The sequence below is a fragment of the Sapajus apella genome, unplaced genomic scaffold (assembly GCF_009761245.1).
Source record: "Sapajus apella isolate SASKATOON/1434 unplaced genomic scaffold, GSC_monkey_1.0 scaffold25, whole genome shotgun sequence".
Taxonomy (NCBI): Eukaryota; Metazoa; Chordata; class Mammalia; order Primates; family Cebidae; genus Sapajus; species Sapajus apella.
The window spans coordinates 8,203,036-8,215,294 of NW_022436965.1; the positions used below are offsets into that span (position 1 = coordinate 8,203,036).

At 45.0% G+C, this 12,259-nt stretch overlaps 1 protein-coding gene and 1 long non-coding RNA gene across 4 annotated transcripts in view; one reads left to right on the forward strand and one right to left on the reverse strand.

Moving 5' to 3' along the window:
• The first annotated feature begins 3,680 nt into the window (after positions 1-3,680).
• LOC116560039 overlaps positions 3,681-12,259 on the forward strand; it is a 66,897-nt gene continuing 58,318 nt past the window's right edge. The window contains exons 1-2 of one of the 3 annotated variants that reach the window (XR_004272753.1): positions 3,681-4,612; positions 5,632-5,705. This is a non-coding gene — a long non-coding RNA (uncharacterized LOC116560039). The remainder of the gene's footprint in view (positions 4,613-5,631; positions 5,706-12,259) is intronic. The other 2 variants (XR_004272752.1, XR_004272754.1) reach the window with 2 other exon arrangements.
• The window catches only part of RGSL1 (regulator of G protein signaling like 1), a 74,892-nt gene continuing 69,487 nt past the window's right edge, over positions 6,855-12,259 (reverse strand). Inside the window, exons 21-22 of the mRNA XM_032291213.1 lie at positions 11,535-11,730; positions 6,855-7,401 (exon numbers count right to left, since the gene is read on the reverse strand). Of these exons, the coding sequence (XP_032147104.1) occupies positions 11,700-11,730 (31 nt within the window). The 3' untranslated portion in view covers positions 6,855-7,401; positions 11,535-11,699. The remainder of the gene's footprint in view (positions 7,402-11,534; positions 11,731-12,259) is intronic.

Genomic DNA, 12,259 nt, shown 5'->3' on the forward strand with positions numbered 1-12,259 from the left:
GGGAGGAACTGATCATTCTCCCCTCTGTTTGAATTCTCTGAGAGTTTCTGTTGACACTTCTCTACAAACACTTCTCGTTCAGTTGTCACCACAAACTTTTCATTGAGCATGTAATTCATACCAGGTCCTGTGTTAGGCAGGCTGATTCTGTGCCCAGGCTTGCCAAGCAGAGAAGGCAGCTACACAGAGGGGACAGGAGGTTGCCCACCCAGAATGCACCAGACAAGCAACACAGGTGAGATCATGATGGTGAAACTCAAAGCTACAACTCATTGAGCACCTACTCTTTTCAAGCGCCTAATACTTTCCAGCAATATCCATGATGATGCCATGAGTTGTGGTTATTGCCAGCTTACAGAAGAAACAACTGATGCTCAGAAACAAGTGGTAAGTTGCCCAAGTTCACTTCCAAGTAAGCGGAAGAGCCAGGATTTGAACCCAGGTCAGTGAGTCCACAGGGTGTGGTCTTTCTGGAGTGCCACAGGCAGTGATTCCAGGCAGGCTGGACTGGCTACTGTTCAGATGCAGCAGGGCATTCATCCAGTTCTCTCCATGGAAGCCTGGTGCCAAATCCACCTGTCTCCATCAAGGTTGATTCCCTGTCTTCATCAACCTAACAATTACAGTTTTAATTGTCTGGCTACCCCCGTGCTCTTGAAACCATCTTTCCAACATCAACGCCGCACTCCCCTGCTTTCCCTCCACATTGGTTGCTGCTCCACAACATCCTTTCCCAGCTCCTTCTCTGCTAAACCACTAAACATCGAGTGCTCCCAAGCTAATCATTAAGCAAATCAGTTTTTGCTCTTTCTCCCTAGACAACAATCTCTCTCAATACCACAACCAACAGCATTGCAAGTAGGCAGGTGACATCTGGGTTTAGAAATTTGGCTTCCACCTCTTGATGTTACTGCCGGTCACCTAATTGTCACCAAATTAATGGTCTTGTTTGATTTTTAAAACTGCCCTCCCTCATCCAATCTATTAACAGGCCCGGTTGTTCTGCTACCAGAATAGATCCCAAATAATTTCACAACATTTTGTCTCCGCTGCCTGGCTCGGCCCACCATCACTTCTCATTTGGACTGAAGTGTGAGCCTCATAATTGAGTTTCTGACTTCCACATTTGTGCCCCCAAAATTCCTTCTCCACAAAGTGACCTTTAAAAAAATGTAAAGCTGGCTGGGCGCAGTGGCTCATGCCTGTAATCCCAGCACTTTGGGAGGCCAAGGTGAGCGGGTGGCTTAAGTCCTGGAATTTGAGACCAGCCTGGGCAACATGACAAAACCCCATCTCCACAAAAAAATACAAAAAATTAGCTGGGTGTGGGTAGCACATGCCTGTGGTCCCAGCTACTTGGGAGGCTGAGGTGGCAGGATTGCATGAACCCAGGTGGTGGAGGCTGCAAGGAGCTGTGATTGTGCCACTGCACTCTAGCCTGGGTGACAGAGAGAGATTCTGTCTCAAAAAAAAAAAAAAAAAAAAATCCAATTGGGTTACATCCCTGCTTAAAGTCCTCCAATGGCTTCCCATTGCAGTTGGAAGAAAATCCAAACTGTTTCACATATGTGACCTGGCGAAGTCCACAACTTGGTGCTCACTGCCCTACACTTGCCTGTCTTGCAGGCTTAACCTCCACCACACTGGCCTAATCTCTGCTCCCAAGAATGCTGAGACCACTGCCTGCTCAGGGCCACTGGTTTTTCAGTTCCCTCTGCCTACACTTTTGTCCTGACAGACTTTGTGTGCTGGTCCCTTCCCATCTTCTAGGCCTCTGTTACAATGCCACTTCCTAGCTGGGACTTTCTTACCCAAAGTTGTCCCCCAACTCTTGTTTTAAAATAAACATTATAGCAGTAATCACTATCAGAAATAATCAAATTTACTTGTTTCAAAAAAAATCTTTTTATCCCTCAACGTGATGTAAACATATGTTCTATAATATGATGCTGTCTCTCTTATTTACCATCTTATATTATCCTCATATCTAGCTCAGTGCCTGGAACAAAGTAGGTTTCAATAAATATTTGTTGAGTGGAGAAGCAAATACTTCTGTGATTGCAACATATTGCTGAGTCATAATGATATAGTTATAAGCCTGTATATTCTTTCTTCAGAATATGTGCATCTTGAAGGTCATTTTTTCATTGTGTTTGGCATGAAACAGCAACTCAATACAGTCTGTGACACTGAATTAGTTGATTGCCCCCTCCTAGGAGGCTCTGGTGTATTAATATGGGTCTCTCAATTAATGAAGAGCCTTAAGACCCTAGTCAAAAATATTTGGCATCATAGCAGGAGGTAGGGAAGGATACTTGTTTATTTTCTGGTATCTCTCACATTATTTCACTCAGGCATTTGCCCCTAAGAGCAGCGGCTCTTTGGTCCTTCACACCCCCTGGTCTGTGGATCACCCAGAAAGTCCCCTAGCCAGGCTCATGGACTCACAGTCAGTGGTTCCTCCCCACAGCCCATCTCCTTCCCCAGTGTCAGCTCTTAGATGACATTTCTTTCTTATGGTTACCACCATACTCTTGCTGGGAGTAAAAGCTCTATCCTCATATGATTTACTCAGCAGGTGGTGGCATTTACCTGCCTCTCCAGTAGGCCTGGGAGGGCAGAGGTCATATCCCAGTTCCTCACATGGTGCCTGGTGTGTTATAAGGGTGTGGTGTGTATAAGAAACTCCTTGAATTCACTGGAATTGAGAAGAAACTTTAACATTTGATTTTTGGTGGGTCTTTGCTGGAGCTGCAGTCTGGGGGAGAGGTAAGTCTTGGAGCTGACCCCTGGGGCAGTTCTTCCATTCTCTACCCCATTAGCTTTAGGACGCAGTGGGCTTTCAAGATGATTTGGGGAGGAGACCCTGGGAAATTCAGCTTTCTTTTTTTCCTTTCTGATTTTCTCTCAGGCTTGCCTAAGTGCTTAGTACAGTGCCTAGCACATACTACACACTCCGTTTTACTTGTTGCTGTTCTAATTCCTGCTATAGACCGAGTTGTGTCCCTCCTAAGTTCATACATTGAAGCCCTAACCCCCCAATGTGTTAGTATTTGAAGACGGGGTTTTTGGGAGGTCATTAGTGTTGGACGAGATCATGAGGATAGGGCCCTCATGTTGGGATTAATGACCTATAAGAAGAGAGAGAGAGCTCTCCTTTCTCACTGCTTTATGAGCGCAGAAAGTGTCCATCTGCAAACCACGATGAGAGCCTTCACCAGGAACCCAATGGCCCAACGTCACTCAGGCAAACACCTGGCACATAATAGGCTTGCAGCAAATGTTTATGCTCTTCTGAGCTTCTATCACATGAACAGAATTTTTCTTTTTTAAAGGATGTTTTTCATCACCTCCACAGTGTTTTTCATGTAATCTTTTCATTGCTTTATGGCCTGTTTGCTTAGACTAAGACCAAAAGATGGGGCCAGGAGTGGTGGCTTACATCTGTAATCCCTGCATTTTGGGAGGCTGAGGTAGGAGATCACTTGATATCAGGAGTTCAAGACCAGCCTGGGCAACATGATGAAACCCTGTCTCTGCTAAAAATGAAAAAAAAAAAAAAAAAAAAATTTAGCCAGACCTAGTGGCATTTGCCTGTGGTCCCAGCTACTTGAGAGGCTGAGATGGGAGGACAGCTTGACCCCAGGAGGCAGAGGTTGCAGTGCATGGAGATTGGGCCACTGGACTCCAGCCTGGGCAGCAGAGCCAGACTCCATCTAAAAAAAAAAAAAAAAAAAAGACTCAAACATGGTACTAACAACAGGAGAGAAGTGGGTGGGAAAAAAGCAAGCGAATTGGAACTTTTGAGGCTCTAGAACACCATTCATAGGATTATATGCTGATAATGTTTATTTTAAACATTTATTTATATTTAATATTATCTATTAATAATATTTATTCAAAAATAATGACATTACTATGTTGGCCACTAATATTGGCCTACAAAAATTTAACACAGGAATCTTGAAGATTTGATGTCCACAGAAGGCGTGAAACCAAAGCAACGAGAAACACAAACACAGAGAATTTCATCCTTTCTGCTCACTGAAAATTCTCTCTTCTTGAGAATCAAGTCTTTTAAAAAATATATTTCGTGAAACTGAAATAATCAGCAAGGATTTTGTTTAGCTCTTTTAACAGAGACCAAATGACAGTGCCTCAGACAAGGTAGAAGATTGTGTGTCTTTCATGTTAAAGCCTCAGCTGCTCAGCAGACCAGGAAGCAGGAAGTTAGGCTTCACGTGTCTGTGAACGAATCATACCAAACTCCCTGCCCTCATGAGGTGGGGGCAGGGTGGGGTGGAGGAGGAAACCAACATCCATAAAGACAGAGTGTACTAGAGGGTGACAGCAAGCAGGAAGAAGGTTAAGCAGGGTAAGAGTTGGTAGTCAAGGAGAGTAGATTAAATTTAAAGACGGGGGCCAGGTGAACCACTTCAAGAGGGAGCCTACCAGGTGAAACTAGAAGGAAGCAAAAGAGGAAGTGGTGGAGGTATTTGAGGGAAAGCAAGCAGAGGGGATGGGCGGTCAGTTCAGAGGTCCTGGGGCCTGTTCACAACTGAGCTGTCTGAGGAGCACAAAAGCGTGGCTGCCATACACAGAGTGAGCAAAGGTCAGCAAGATGGTTGGGTTTTTACTGAGATGGGAAGCCTGCAGGGGACTGTGGCAGAGGAGTGGCATGATGTGACTTAACACTTAAAGAATTGCGCAGGCTCCTCTGTGAACAGAAAGCAGAGGGCAAGGGTAAAAACAGGGAGATCAGTTAGGAGACTATTAAACAGTTTGTGCAAAGACTTCAGTAGCCGACACTGGGTTGACAGCAGTGAGGGTGACTTCAAGTGGGCAGGCAGGCTGTGGATGTACTGTGAAGGCAGAACAAACAGGATTGGCTGATGGAGTGAGATGAGACGAGCCCAGGACAATCGTCAGCATTTTGGCCGGAGTGACTGGAGGAGTGGGGCTGCTGTTAAGGGAGGTGGAAAGGCTTCCAGAGGAGCAGGTTTAGAGGGAAGTCCAAGAGTTTCATGTGAAACATGCCAAATGTGATATTCCTAGTAGACATTTAAGTGGAGATGTCAGGTAGGGTTGGACGTGCGGATCAGGAGTTCGGGGAGATTGGCTGGGGAGAAATACGTGGGTCATCTGATGATAGTATTAAAGGGCTTGCAATGAGAAGTGATTATTGAGAGAATGAGTGAGGGAAGAAGACAAGAAGGAGAAAGAGTAAGAGGAGGTCAGGTGGTTACTCCCGTCACTTCTGCCTACATGCCTTTGGGCAGAACTCAGCTGCATCTCTTTACCCAGCTGCAAGGGAGGTTGGGGAATGAAATTTCTACTTGGGTGACCGGGGGCGCAGCTAAAATGTAGGGGGTTCTATTACTAAAAATAAGAAGAGGAGAAGGGGAATAAGAAGAGGAACAGTTAGCAATGGCTTCCAACTTGGTGTTTTTATGATGCATCTAATGACAAAAAGTGAGATGTGAGTGCTGAGTTCCTGCAGGGAAAGGGGAGGACCGGGGGAGGGGCGGGGAGGGAAGGGGAGCCACAGTCCTCGGGGTGCCTTCAGGAAGGGAGAGGGTGGCTGTGTGTAAAACTTAAATTACAGCTGGGTTTAATTTCCAAATTTGACAGATGACCCCCACCGAAGCAGATGCTCCCCTGTTCCCTGCTGGGACCCGGTCCCAACCCCAGTACTAGCCCCAGTGGTGAGTATTCAAATTCCCAGGCCCATCGAGTTTTGGTTGGAAGTGTGGGGAGCGGGGGTGGGGAGGGGGCCTGTTCCTGGATCAAACATAGGATGTTCAGTTAATTAGCATTTTAGGTAAGTAACAGATAACTTTCTGAGTATCAGCTAAATATGTCCCGTGCAATATTTGGGCATACTTATGCTAAAAAAAAAAGTACTGATTGCTTATCTGAAATTCATGTTTAACCCGGTGCCTGTATTTTTATTTGCTAAGTCTGGCAGTTCTACATCTCTTCAACCTTTTTTTTTTTTCTTTCTACTGTTCCCATTTCCACCCACCCAAACCCATTTTTGGGCACAAATACAATTCTTTAAAAAAATGACTAGCATAGACTCTGATTTTCCTCTGACATTTAAGCAAATTTTTCAGTCTTTGTGAACAGAATCTTCATGTGACACCAGGAAGCATCACATATTTTGAAGCCACTTATAAGATGTATAGTGCTGACATCTTCCTGCCTCCATTACTTTGCCTGTAGAATGAGGCATACAATTCCTATCCCTGCTGTCACATAGTAAGTGTGCGATAAAGGCTCACTAATATTTTAAAAGTACGTATGTCAGAGGCTCAGGGTGTGCATGTAGAGGGCATGGAAAGAAGTCCTATTACTCCCCATTAATAATAAATATATAATGCATAGATATCCTCCAAAGGATACATATGCATTAGTAATTAAATGGATCTTGTGGGGTTTTGTTGTTGTTTGCTTTGTTTTGTTTTGAGATAGGTTCTCACTCTGTCGCCCAGGCTGGAGTGCAGTGGTGTGATCTCTGTTCACAGCAGCCTCCACCTCCCAGGCTCAGGCGATCCTCCCACCTCAGCTTCCCATGTAGCTGGGACTTGTGATGCCCTGTTCATTCTGCCCTAAAGGATCATGTAACTTGTTGGAGAAAATACCTTTAGAATTTTCCCAGGAGTAAATTATTCACTATACCACTCTTGACCAACCATTTCCTTCATGTCCTGTGAAGTTCAGGGAAAAGATAGAAAGAGGGAAAGCAACTAAAGCCTCTCACCCTCCTTCTGCTCCTGGCCTTATGCTGTGCTCCTGGACTACATTATATGAAGTCAGCTTTCAGACAACCCTATGAGGTAGATATCATCAGCTCCATTTCACATACAGTGCTGGGAGTCAGCGAGGGTAAGTAATTTGCTGATGATCACAAAGTTGCTAGGAGCAGAGATAGGATTTAAACAAGACTGCCTCATGGAAAACCGTGAGCTCTGAAGGAAGGGCAGCAGGGCCTCCTGGTCTGGACTCTGTTGGTGTGGGAGGGCCCCCGTGTCAAAGCCACTGGGTGGGACTGGCTGGCTTGGGTCTTCAGTTACAATGGGTCTTCTTGGGTCTTCAAGATACAATACTTCTGTGAAGAGAAGTATTGTATCCATGAATCACTTGGATTGGACATGGCCTTGGGAGCCCTCTTGGGAGCAACTTATCACTTTCCCTGTGCTCTTTTACTTAAGAAGAGGATGGCAAGCCCACAGATTGTGAATTTATTCCTTTATTCTGGCTAACGACCTGCAGCCCTGGAGGTGTATGGGTGAGGGCCGGCACCCTGAGGTCCTGCATACACGAGCAACCTCCTCCTCTGGACGACACTTGGATCAGTTGGAGGCTCTCAGAATGAGGGACAGATGTCTTTTCATACTTCTGTAGAAAGAGGGGAGACTTCATGTCACTCTCTGACATGTATCAGAAAAGGCTTCCCTGACGGTGAAGGCAGAGCTCAGTCACCCTTGCTCTTTCTGCTTTCCTCTGCCTCGTCCCGTCACCCTTTAGTCTGAATGGGTTGTATGAGCTTCCTAAAAAACAGAGTTCTTAAAGCATCAAGATTTATTGGAATATAAAAAATTCATGAAGACAATAGCATTTGCTATTTCTTCTTTCTTGTGGCAGGCACAACTATAATTGATAGTTGAATTGATTTTCTGTTAATAGCATGGTCTGACTGACTATAAGGTCAGTGAAAGCACGAACTTCACATTCTGTTTCCCCCACTGCATTCCCAGCACCCAGCACAATTCATCTCTCATGCATTCAATAGGTATTTATGAGGCAACCATTATCTGCATGTCACTGTGCTAGGTATGGTGAAAAATAGTTCTTGGTCTATTCTAGGTACAAATCAAAATAGGACTTGGTATCTGCCCTACAAAAGTATGTAGTCTAGTAGATGAGACACATACATGAATAAGTATCTCAAGGAGAGGGAAAGATGTGTCTCAGAAACAAAGACAGAGTAAGAGGAGAAAGGAGAATCAGGAGTTGTCACAGTGTGACGTCTGTGTGATGCAGAAGAAAGGGGAGGGCCCTTTAGACAATCACAATGTTGCTGGAGAATGGAGTGTATGAAACAGAGAGGAAAAAGATGAACCTGGAAACCTGGACTGAGGTCATATTAGCAATGGCCTTGTATGTCCCACAAAGGAATTGAATCTTTTTCAACCAGGTGAAGAAGGGGAATAAAGGCTTTCATGTGGAGGAAATAAGCTGGTCAGATTTGTTCTCAGTGTGGGATGAAGCAGAGTGTGGTGGGTGTGTGTGGAGAGGGAGGTGTGGTGACGTCACAGGGCCAGTGATGGGGACGAGGGCCTGACGAAGGCAGTGCCAGTAGGACAGAGAGGAAGGTCTGGATGGCAGCGACATGTCCAGGGTAGAGTGGCAGAAGTTCCCATTCCTGCAGGTAAAATATGGGAGGGGAGGCAGAGGAATGAGTTGAGGATGGTTCTAAGTTTTCTAGCTTGGAAGATGAGGTTGACTGGAGAAAAGAAATAAAGGGGCCAAAATTGATTTGGGATGCATTAAATTTGTGCTCTGGATCCTGTTAGAATGGTAAATTTACAGTGGATCCTATTGGACGAGAAGCTAGGGGCTAGGGATCTCAGGCAAATGGGAGAGTGCATCATAAGAAGATGCGTTGAACAGAAGAGCCACAGGGGGCACTGATATTTAAGGAAGAAGCAGAAGAAATATGAAGAAGAATGAGAAAGAGTAGTCAGAGATATGACAAGAGAAAGAAAAAAATGGGTTTCCCAAGTCTCTAGAAGGCAATAATTGCATCAGAAGCCCAGATTGTGAGTTCATACATTCTTTTCTAAGGAAGGTGTCTAGAACTGTGGCAGGCAGAATTTCTGGTGACCTCCCTAGGATAGCCACACTTTAATCTCTAGAACCTGTGAGTGTGTGACCTTCCATAACAAAATGAAGGTGGTGGGTGGAACTAAGGCTAAGGACCTTAAAATAGAGACATTATTCTGGATTATGTGGGTGGGCCCTTGAAAGGGAGTTGGGAGGCAGAATAGGGAGTCAGAGAGATGTGATGATAGAAGAAGAGGCAGGAGAAATTCAAAGAACGGGCAGGACTTGACCTACCATTGCTAGCTTTAAAGACAGGAAGGAGGCCATGAGCCAAGGAATGCAGGTGGCTTCTCAGAAGCTGGGAACGGCTCTCCGCTGACAGCCAGCAAGGAAGCGAGACTTCAGCCCTACACCTACAAGGACTGAATTCTGCCAACAACCTGAATGAATCAGGAAACAGATCCTCCCCCATAGCCTCCAGAGAGGAACACAGCCTTCCTGACACCCTGATGTTAGCTTGAGTCCCAGGTCGGACTTCTGACCCACAGACTTGTAAAATAATAATTTGTTTTAAGCCACAACATTTCTGGCAGCTTGTTATTGCAGCAAAATGAAACCACAGGAACTGAAGTGGGCCAGGGTCCTCACCTGGTCCCTCTTTCTTGGCCTTTTCCTCAGGCGGCAGTGGCCCCTGGATCTATTGTTGGGGCTCCTTTTCATCCCCTCCCATATTTTTTATTCAAACTGGATCCAGGACCAAAACCATTTTAAAGGGCAAAAAAATAATAATTAAAGCAAAGATTGCAATTTGTTGGGTTGTAGGTCAATCTTGTCCCAGCTAAGTTTTGTTTTAACTGTCATGTTGCAAAATTTTTAAATTTCTCTCCCCTCCCTCCCTCCCTTCCTCTTCTAAGTAGAAGCTCTGGCAACACTAGGTTGGCTGGCTTGAGCAGAGTCTCTGTCCCCTCTGGGACATCTTCTCCAGTCAGCTGCAGTCTACCACTCCCTCTTCTCTCTCATGGGCTGCTTTACTCATTTATACACCTTGCCTGTATTCTACAGGTGACTGACTTAGTGACACTAGCCTAACTGGCACGAGAACATGTTAGATCTGGGATCTTTGAAGGGAATATGCAAGAAACTAAAAGAAGCAATCAGCAAGACTTAATAAAAGAGAAGATGTTTTTTCCAACTCACGGTTGCCCTAATAAGTATCATGGAGCCTTTTAAATAACATGTTTGTGTGTTTGTATACCTGCAGGAGTACACCTGTGGTGAATGTGGAGAGAAAGATAATTAAAAAACAGGAAGACAGGGCAAAGATCCAAGTTAAATGTGTCAGGAAAACTACCTTTCTTTTCCTTAAGTGGGACCTGTCTGCTGCCAACATGCAGGTTCAGCCATGCCCCACTCCAATGCCAGTGTATTTCAGTATGTGACCGTGAGTCAGTGTTTTACTAGATCCTGGTCAGTCACCTTGTTGCTGGCCTGACATCCTCTCCAGTCTCATGCATAGGGCTTTTGACTTGTTCCTTTTTGAGGAAGCACTTCCCTGTTACCTCAATTCTAGTAACTGAAATCTTCTTTATTCCTTACCTGGGATCTTGCCTTAGTTTTTTGCCTGATTTTTAGGAACTGGGATTTTGTTTCATGCCCACTCTTCTTTCTATGAATTGCAGTGCTGTTCTAAAACTCTAGCCCTGTTCGGGAAGGGAAGCCTCATGCCCTTTTGTCCAGGTCTTCCTGTCTTGCTGGGCCTTCTCCCAGGGGCCCAGGGGGCTCTCCACACCTGGCCTTCTTTCAGTGTCTTCTAGAATCATGTCTGCCTACAGTCTTCCTGGACCTCCTGCAAGCACAGCCCTACCAGGTGACCTCAGAGTCTCAGGTGTTCATGAGCTCTGTTCTAACATCACCTTTTTCATCCTTGTGAAAAGTCTGGGAAATAAAAAACATCGACACAACAGGAAGCTTTGGATGCAAATTTGAAAGGGTTCTCCAAAGAGCTTCACAGTCCTTTCCTGTTGTGTAACCCACAGAGATGACAAGCCAACCTGTCCTCAATTACCTCTGGTGGGGGCTTGTTCAGGAAATTCTGAATCATTTTACTTCTGATTTTTTTTTCAAAGGAGAGAAAATAGGTCTATTCATTTAAAATTGTGACAATAGTTTAGGGCTTTAGCTCAAAAACTTTAAAGTTTTTAAAAAAAATCTAGTAGTTGGCAAATGAACAGAACTCTTGGGAAGAACAATTCCTTTTGTGCATGAAAAGTTGCGTAAACGGTTGGCATAGAACAAGAACAGGACAAAACATCAGAAGTGGTGTGTTCTAGCCCAGATGCTGCCATTTACTGCCCAGTAATCTTGGGATAGTCACTTACCTTCTCTAAGGTTTAGAAATAAATGATTTCTGACGTGGTTGCCCACAGGTTGTTGTGAGGACTTACTGAGACAGCGGATGTGAGTCATTGCCCAAATGGGAGATCCTACCATTAAAAGACGCCATCTGTCCCTGTTGATAGTTATGGCACCTTGTTCCTGATTGCATTCAATGATCTCGACATCCATTTGTCACTGGATTCTTTAACAATCTGAGCCAGAGTCTGCGCAAGGCCGTGAAGCTGCAGAGCGAGACCGAGAGCCCAGGTCTCCTGACCCAGCCCACCGTGGAAAGAAGCGCTTCCTCTCATGCTCTGCCCAAGTCTTACCCATTGCAGTCTGGTCCTGCCATATCTGGGCCGTTACCCCATTACTCTTCTTGATCATTCCTGGGGAAGATGGCACTAGGGCCTTTCATTTTTGACCAGAGAAGGTTCTGTCAGTGTTAGGAGGCCTCTGAGAGATGATCTGCCTCTGTTGGGGGTCTGGCTTAATTACTTCTCTTTTTTGATGTAGGATTTTTGTCTAAAGGGAGAGAGAAGAGCCAGTTATCACAATGATGATCCAGTAATTGAAGCTGCATTCTCTACCGGTTTGTCACTGTCATTTCCTTTAGGAATCGCAGTAGCCAAAACTGAAGCTTCAGGCTTTAGGACAGGTCTTCACATTCTTAGTCTCACCTTCTTCCCTAAGATCTTACATGCTCTAGGCCATGCATTGCTTTTCCAGTGTGAAGAGCCTCAAAGTATCTGGTTTGTCTTCTGGGCACTGGCACTGGCAAATAATAGCTGTGCAGCTCCAAGTCCCTGTTGGAAGGACAGGTCTGGAAGCAAGCCTGAGAAGTGACTTGGCTGGCGAGTACACCAGGACTGTCATTCAGAGGCTGTTTTTTTTTTTTTTTTTTTTTTTTTTAAATGGGCCTTGGTCATAAAAACAAAACTAAAATAAAAATAAATAAAGACAAGTCTTGCTCAGAGAATGCAGCCCCCACCCTGGGCTTATGGTTGTAAACAGTGGTCAGGGACCCTTATCCGTAGTGCATATTCCAGAAACA